This window comes from Corvus kubaryi, unplaced genomic scaffold, assembly GCF_017639235.1.
Source record: "Corvus kubaryi isolate FWS band 111438036 unplaced genomic scaffold, C.kubaryi_AGA036_p1.0 37308, whole genome shotgun sequence".
Classification (NCBI taxonomy): Eukaryota; Metazoa; Chordata; class Aves; order Passeriformes; family Corvidae; genus Corvus; species Corvus kubaryi.
This window is the reverse complement of record NW_024581096.1, coordinates 2,847-11,499: the sequence shown is the minus strand read 5'-3', so window position 1 is coordinate 11,499 and position 8,653 is coordinate 2,847. Positions and strand designations below refer to the sequence as shown.

The 8,653-nt window shown below is 64.7% G+C and overlaps 1 protein-coding gene across 1 annotated transcript; it reads right to left on the bottom strand.

Annotated features, from left to right (window-relative positions):
• Nucleotides 1–4,419: 4,419 nt before the first annotated feature.
• Nucleotides 4,420–7,328, bottom strand: MEX3C (mex-3 RNA binding family member C; the record flags this gene model as incomplete). The annotated part of the gene is made up of 1 exon (XM_042028898.1): nucleotides 4,420–7,328. A coding segment is annotated over one exon (1,245 nt), but the record flags the coding sequence as incomplete, so codon positions are not given.
• Nucleotides 7,329–8,653: the final 1,325 nt, after the last annotated feature.

Genomic DNA, 8,653 nt, shown 5'->3' with positions numbered 1-8,653 from the left:
GCGGGCACAGCCCCGGGCAGGGAGAGGCCGCTCGGGCTCGGGGCTGAGCGCAGAGCCGGGGATGAGCTGCCCGGCGCTCCCCGCTGAGCCCGGCCCGGCGGCCAGCTGGCGGGACAGCCCGAGCCCGGGCAAAGCCCCGCTCCCGGCCTCGCCCCAGCCCTGCCGAGGGTCAGCGCGGGGCCCGGACCCCGCCAGGACCCTGCCGGCCCCACTGCCCAGCTGCACGGGGCTGCACTGCCACATGTCACCGGCGCTGAACTGCGACCCCGCCTGAAAGGAGCCGCGGCTGGCGCCGGGGGACACGGGAGGAGCAGATGGCCGGGGAGCCGCGGGGCCCGGGGCTGGACAGCCCTCGAGGGGCAGCTCGGCCCCACGGGCACACCCGGGGCTGGAGGGGACGAGTGGGCGCCAGCCTCGGGCAGTGAGCGGCAGACGTTCGAAGTCCTGCAAAAAAATGAAGCGGTTGCTTTGTGGGTTTTGGTGGTTTGAGGTTTTTTAAACATTCTTTTTAGTTTGTTTTTATTCACCTGCAGTTGCACTGCGGCAGAGCCGTGCTGCTCCACAGCAGCTCCTGCGGAGCGGGTGGGGACAGTGTCACACGCCCGGGCGCCCCCGGAGCCTCCATGGGACAGGGGCTGGCGGCTCCTGTGGCTGCCGGGGCTCCCGGACATGGAAGGGCTGGGGACAGCTGCCACCAGAGCCACTCCGGGCTGACGGGGCTGCAGCTCCACCGCGGCGTCCTGGTGTGGCCACAGCACTGTCCAGGCTCGTGTCTGTGCCTCGTGTCCGGCTCAAGGGGTGCCCTGCCCTGCCTGAGGGCTGGAGACACCCCCGCCGCCCCGCCGCCCCCCGCCCACGCTGCTTCCATTCTCCTTCCCGCGGCGGTGACCCAGGGGGCAGATGGTCACTGACCCGGGGGCGGAGGGTCACTGTCCTGGGGAGCCCCGGCGGCTCCCCCAGTGCGGCGGCCGCGGCCCGGCAGGGTTTGGGTCCCCCGGGGCCGCCGGGGCGGGTACCACTCGATGTCCTCAGCGCTCCATCCGCCACCGCGGGAGCGGCGGCTCTGGGGAGCAGAGAGGCCAAAATCCCCCCAGGGCACAGCAGCCCCACGGGCCCGGGCAAGGGACCACGGGGGTGGCGATGTGGGGCGCTGGTGGCTTTGGGAGCAGGAGCATCCTGCGGCTGGCGGGGGCCACATCCTGCTCTAGTCCTGTTCTCCACAGCCACGGGATGCCAGCAGGCGATGGGGACACCCTGGGCACTTTGGGGTGGTTTTGTTGATTTGAGGAGTCGGGGCGAAGCTCTTTGTGACCGTAATGCAGCCACAGCGACACTGCGCAGCATGGCCGGGCACAGGCTCGAGGGTGACGGGGCCGGGTCCTGGGGTGGCACCGCGGGGGTCGGGATGGGGCTGCCCTGGGTGCAGGGACAGCACCGGGGACACCCGGCACGGCGGTGGCAGAGGAGGGAACGGCTGCTGTGACCTGCGGGACACGGGGCACGGGGTGGCAGGGGCGCGGCACGGGGAGGGGATGCGGCACTGGAGCACCCCCAGGTCCGTGCGGGCTGGTGGAGCAGAGCTGAGGACAGGGGCAGGGAGCACCTCAGGGAATGGGGACAGGAGGAGAGGGAACGGCCCCAAGCTGGGCCAGGGGAGGCTCAGGGTGGATACCGGGAAAATTCCTTCATGGAAAGGGCTGTCCAGCCCTGTCACAGCTGCCCAGAGCAGTGGTGGAGTCCCCGCCCCTGGAGGGGTTGAAAAGCCACACGTGGGGACATGGGGCAGTGGTGGCCTGGGCAGTGCTGGGGGAATGGTTGGACTCCATGGACTTAGAGGGCTTTTCCAGCTTAAAAGGTTTTGTGATTCTGTCGTTCTCTCTGGGGGCTCCCAGGCCCAGCCACGATCGCCCTGTTCCCCTCCATTTTCTGGATTCATGGGCCTGGTTTCGCTCCCTCTCTGACTTAACAGCCGAACGCGAGCACTGCACCCCATCCTCAGCCCCATCCCCATCCCATCCCCATCCCATCCCATCCCATCCCATCCCATCCAATCCCTTCCCTTCGGTGGGTGTCTTTGTCCTGCTCCGCTCCCCCAGCCCCTGTGGATGGATTTCCCAGCCTCCATTCAGGCTGGAAAAGCCCCCGGGGCCATCCCTGGGTCCGACCTTTTTCCTGGCCCTGCCGAGCCTCCCACAGACCCAGGGAGACTCGGAGTGTGGGATCTCCTGCAGGCCCTGGGCAGCCCCTCTGCCAAATTCCCTTTGCTTCCTTCGCAGCCTGCACCCCCACCTCCTTTTGGATGTGTTTGCTTCAAACTTTTCCCAAGCAGGTTTTGGAAATGTGCTGCAACTTCACAAAAAATTGGGCCTGGGCTATTTTGGGGGAAAAACCCAACAGAACGTGCTCATTTTCAGTTTGTGCCGGTTCTGCTCCTTCCAGGAGCTGTGTCCCGGGCTTCCCCCCGAGCCCCGCTCGCCGCACACGCCGGGCCCGGGGCGGTGCTCGGGGCCGGGGCCGAGCAGGGACCGCTGCCGCCGGCACCGCGGGGTCCCGGCAGCTCCGGAGGGCAGAAGTGCTGCGGGACGGGGACCGGGAGCTGCCCGGGGCAGGGAGCTCCCTCCGGGGCATCACCCAAGGCTCCCCCGCGGGTGTTTGCCCCGAGCTCCGCACCCGTTCCAGCCCCAGATGGGAGCTCACTCCCGACTCTGGGGGTCCCGGTAGCCTCGCCCCGAGGGCAGCACCGCCCTGCCGCCTCTGCCGGACCCACGGGTGCCGCCGGACACGGACCGGGGAGTGCTGGACCCCGCGGAGAGGGAATTTCTGAGCCCCGCTGCTCGCAGGAGGAAACAGCACAAACCCCACGGGGATCCGGCTCCGTTTCTCCGCTCCGGCGGCCCCCGGACCTTTGGTCCCCGCGGGGAGCCGGGAGGGCCCCGGCCCGGGCGCGTCCTCGGGGGCCAGCGGCGAGAGCCGGGCCCGGGACGCGCTGCCCCAGCCCCCAGCGCGGACAGAGCGGCATTCCCGGGACGCCATTCCCGGGACGCCATTCCCGGGACGGCATTCCCGGCCCTGCTGCCCCTGGATCCCAGCGAGGAGCCGGGGAGGTTCCCGGGGCGGGGCCGGGCTCCGGGCCGGGCCCGGTGCTGCGCAGGAGAGCGGCCGGGGGGCACCTGGCCGAGGAGGGTCCGGAGCAGCCTCGGCGGAGCCCTCCCGGCCCGGAGCGGCACAGACCCGGCCGGGAAGGGTCTCAGTGCCCCAGGAGCTGAAAGGAAAAGCCTGACTTTAATGGTTCCTTAATACAAAGGCTTTCCCAGGCGGCCTGGCAGCGCGGCGAGCGGCGATGTCTCGTGGCGAGCGCTGCCCTTTCCGTGAGCTGGAATTCCAGGAGGTTTAGTCACCCATCACAAGGGCTCCGGGGCACGGAAACACCAACCGAGGAGCAGCAGAGGTGCCCGTGCCCGGCAGCCCCGGTGTCCCGGCCCTGGGATGGAGGGGCCGGGCGCTGACGGAAAGAGCGCGGGACCTTCTCCCCTGCCCAAGCGGTCCTGCCCGAGCCTCTTCTACAGCCCCGCGTGAGGCAAACATAAAACGCTACAGTCTCCTGACACGGGCACAAAGGTTCTCAGATAGAATCGCTCTCCGTGCCCCCGAGCCGGGATGTGGGGACAGGGCCGCAGGCTGGTGGCTCTGAGGACACGGGAGCTGCGGAGTGAACACGACCTCCGTGTGCCCGGGGGGCAGGGGGACCCTAAACAAGGGGTGAAACATCCCCCGTTACACCGACCCCGAAAAACCCGCGGAGCCCGAGCAGGAAGGAAACGCGCACAGTGAGGGAGCAGCACACGCTCACAGTGAGGGAGCAGCACACGCTCACAGTGAGGGAACAGCACACGCTCACAGTGAGGGAGCAGCACACGCTCACAGCCAGGGAGCAGCACACGCTCACAGTGAGGGAGCAGCACACGCTCACAGCCAGGGAGCAGCACACGCTCACAGTGAGGGAGCAGCACACGCTCACAGTGAGGGAGCAGCACACGCTCACAGTGAGGGAGCAGCACACGCTCACAGCCAGGGAGCAGCACACGCTCACAGCCAGGGAGCAGCACACGCTCACAGTGAGGGAGCAGCACACGCTCACAGCCAGGGAGCAGCACACGCTCACAGTGAGGGAGCAGCACACGCTCACAGCCAGGGAGCAGCACACGCTCACTCTCACTCACCCAGCGCGTTCTCTACTGGGAGAAGGATCAGGTGGGGTTTGTTTTGCCCCCAAATCGTTCTGTAGGAGGTCCTGAGAAGGATCTCCCTCACGCCCCACCAGCGGTGGCATTCCCAGCAGGATTTACCTCCAAAGGCTCTTGGCTCTGCCACCCGCCCCACCCTCCCCGGCCCCCGCAGTGACAGGCAGGCACCAGAACATTCAAGTTAATGGAAACAAGTCTTTATTAAGTAACTTTTAATATCAGAAAAATAAAACTCTTATAATTCTCTTTACAGCAAATATATAATAATATCAGTGCTTTGGCCATCATAAGTTAAAGGCCCTTTATCATAAAATATATGTTTTTTTTTTAATCTTTACTCAAATTGAACCTGTAGTCCCTACGGCTCCCTACATACACATAACAAAAAGTGTAGCAAAATTAGCAAACGCTCGCCGCGGCTCGGCCGGACGCTGGCCGTGCTCGGGGGCTCTGCTCGTGGCCAGCCAAGCCCTCATGGTGGCCACAGAGCCGCCAGGGCGGCACAGGACAGGCTCGTGCCCTCGAGGACCTCGAAATCACAAAATAAAAACCGTTATCTGTAAACTTCTGTACGAAATGTAACTCTTCAAGTGGAAATAAAAAATAAAGTTTTCTGTGTGTTCACTAGTTCGACATACACATCATTTCACTTAATTTTTTTTTTTTTTTTTTTTTCCGTTATACTGAGAAAAAAAGCTTTGTCTTGGGAAAATAATGCTCCGAAAAAAGAAAAAAAAAATTAGAAAAAATCCACCAAAACTCCGCTTGGTATCTTTTTTTTTCCTTTCTTTTTTTTGTTTTGTTTTGTTCCGATCGTTTGTGTTTGTTTTACCACATGCCAGCGCAGATCTGGGAACACGCTGAGGATGGCAGAGCTAGAAACACCCACAGGCTGAAATGCAAGAAGAGTACTCAAGAGGCTCTCTTCTTCCCTTTTCTTAAACTTGTGATTGGAAAGAGAATTTTGAAACGAAGCAAAGCGGCTGCAGGGCGGCCGCCAAAGGGCGAGCGCTGCAAGGGCACCCACGCCACTCCCCGTTTCCTTTTCCTCAAGAAAAATAAAGTATGTATTTATAACATGTGCAAGACAAGGATCGGACACAAAGATGCTTCACATTTTGATCTGCAGACTCTCTAGAAGGTGATTTCGCAGTGAACGGAATGTCAGCACCCTCGCCGGGCCCACGGACCCTCCCGGGGCACTCCGGCGCGGGTGGGAATCACAAACCTCGGCCCTGACCCTCCGGACACGCTGACCAGCGCAGCCAGGCCGGGCCGGGCCGCGGTCCGTGAGGCAGTGCCCTGCCCCTGGCAGCAGCCATCCCAACAAACCAAACCACGCTATTGAGAAGAACAGAAAAGGTGTTTGCGATGCTGAGGAGCTAGGCATAAGCTGTCGTGGGAAGCGGAACAAAAGGGGATTCCCCAAACCTGCTGCTCAGCACTGGCAGTGTAGAGAAGGCAGCATTGGAAGTGTCGCTAGCTGAGTGTGCCACGGCGGCCGGCAGCGAGGCTCGCGGCTGCCGGCACGCAGCCCAACCTCCGAACCCTTTACAACACCCCGGAATATTTTTTCCATTTCAGTTGTGTGTAATTGGTGGAAACCTCCCCTCCCTGTGCCACAACATCCCCCCGACCATCCCCGCCAAACATCCATCCACCTGCCCGCACCGCGCCACACAGAGCCCACCCGGGTTCAGCGCTACCTCGCAGCGGCCCGCGAGGGAGCAGCCAGCCATCCACAGCTCCAGCCCGATCCCGCCATGCCCGGCAGTCAGAACTCACCCGGCTTTGCTCCAGGGTACCACCTCCCACCCCCTCGGGCTCTGAGGCACCGCGCTAGGAGCGGATCTGGATGGCCTGGGTGACGGCGGTCTGGCACACGGGGCACGCGGGCGCGTCCCTGTCGCAGATCCTGCTGGCGCACTCCAGGCAGAAGAGGTTGTGGCCGCAGGGCACGAGGGCGGCGATGGCCTCGCTCTCGAAGCAGATGACGCAGTCGTGCTTGCACCGGCACTCGGGGGGCGAGCTGGACGTGGAGCCGCCGTTGGATGAGGAGTAGCTGTTGGTACCGTTGGAGAAGGCGGGGATGTAGATGGGCAGCCCGGGCTGGTGGCCGCAGCCCGGCGGGTCGCTCCGGGCCCTCCTGGCCAGCGGGTGCTCCAGGCCCTCGGCGAAGGTGGGTGACAGGCGCGGCGTGGGGGGCTGGCTGCCGCGGCACGGGGCCTTGGCGCTGCCCGCCGCGTCGCCGCCCAGGCCGGACAGGGGGACCGCGGGCTCGAAGGGGGCCCAAATGGCCTGGGAGGGCGCGGGCAGCGAGTCGTACGCGGGAGAGTCGAGCGCCAGCTCCTCCGCGCCCACGGCGGGCGGCGCCTCCCCGAACCAGAAGCTGCCCGTGCCGAAGGGGCTGGTGGGGCTGAAGTCGGCCAGCCGGCTGCTCCCGAAGTAGGAATCGGTGGAGCCGCTGCCCAGCGAGCTGGAGCTGTCGTTCCTGTAGCTGGAGACCATCCTGGCACGGGCGGGTGCCGCGGGCTGGGCGCCGAGCCAGGCGGGGCCGGGCGGGCCACCCTCGAAGCCGACGTCGGTGCCGTTGGCGTGGAAGTCGTTGTCGTCGCTGAGCTCCACGAAGCTGCCGGTGCGCATGGCGATGTGCATCTCGATCTCCTCGCGCGCCCGGTCCACGTTCTCGGGCATGCCCGTCACCTCGAACACGGGCTCCTTATCGCGGCTGGGCGTCACGATGTAGGTGTGCGTCTGCTGCTGGATGCGCTTGATGGTGGCTCCCTTGGGGCCCACCACCAGCCCCACCACGCGGTACGGCACCCGCACCTGCACCGTGGTCTGCCCCGGCAGCGCGGGCGCGCAGCACGGCCCCCCCGGCGCCGCCCCGCCCTTGTTGCGGGACGCCCGGATCAGGGAGAAGTGCTCGGCGGCCGACAGGATCTCCCGCTTGGCCATGGCCACGTCCTCCTTGCGCCCCGTGACCACGAACACGGGCTCCTCGCCGCGCACCGGCGTCTTGATGTACGTGTTGGTCTTGGCCCGCAGCGCCTTGATCTTGCAGCCTGGGCAGGGAAACACACGAGGTCAGCCGGGCGGCCCAGCCCGGGCGCCGCGCCTGCTCCAGCCCCGCCCGAGACCCTCCCGAAACCACGGGGGAACAGAGGCTGCTGGTTTTGTCTGTGCAGCCGCATCAGGGACTGCGGTGACAGCTCGCTCCTGCGATTTGCAGCCTGAGCCACGAGCTGTTCCAGCAGCGCTCCTCGGGCTGCGCCGGCCCAGCCCCTCCTCCGTGGCCGGCACGCTGAGCACAATCACGGACGGCTGTCCCTCTGTGACACCCACATCCTGACCATCCCATAAAGATCAGTGCATTCCCATTTTTTTCCCCGATTAGGTGTCCCTCAGGTGTCCCCGAGGTCCTGCAGTATCCCCACTGTAACAACACAAAGCCCTGCTGCCCTTCACCGACAGCCAGCGCTGACCTCAAAGCAAATCAAACATCTCCAGGTGAGAGAGGGGCTGCACCACAGCCTGTGCGGGACACAGACAAAACCCCCGATTCCCCGAGCTCCTCGTCTGCCTCCTGTTATCAGCGTCATTTAAACTCTGCTTTGCTCTGCGGGACGGGGGAGCCCCTCCCTGACCTGTGCCCCACAGCAGACAGACTGCGGCACGCAAGCGGCACGCAGTGGGATTTCTCTCCTTACCCGGGTCAGCGCAGCCTGAAACGGAAATCAGATTAATCCATTTGAACTTTAGGGACGGAATGATAAAAGTTTGCCAGGACACAGAGGCGCGGCAGGCTCTTCCCCAAGCCGCCCCAGGTGCTTTGGCAGGGGGCGAGCAGGGGCACCTTTCACCTCTCACAGGACAGAAAAGCAGCAATGCGAAACGGAGAGAGACGAGAGGGACAGACACGAGAGGGCCCACGACATTCCAGACAGCCTCGGCTGAATTTAGCCGGCGTTAAACCGGCTGAGAAGCAGCACCGTCACAGGAGACAGCACTGCGTGGCACACACCTCATCGGGAAGGAGCTGTCAGCAGCGCCGGCAGACCGGGATTTTCCAGCACCAGCAGCTTGCTCCCCTCTCCCCATTCACTCCGAGTGCCTCACGCCGCTCTGGGCACACAGAGCAGCCTCTTCCAGCCCTCGCCCCCAGGGGCTTTTGCAGCTGAACAGCCCCTCGCGGCGCTTCATGCAGGAATGGTGGAGATGGAGGAAGGGCCGCTCCTGCGGGGCGCTGCAGGGGCCCGGCCGGGCTGCACACGCAGCAGCAGCGCTTTGTCTGAGGACACAGCCGGAGGGGAAGCTCATTATCTCGGGCAGCTCCTGGGACCGCCCGCAGGACACGGCGAACACGCCCGCCTCAGCCTCCCGCCGAGGAGGGCAGCGGGGCTCTGCCG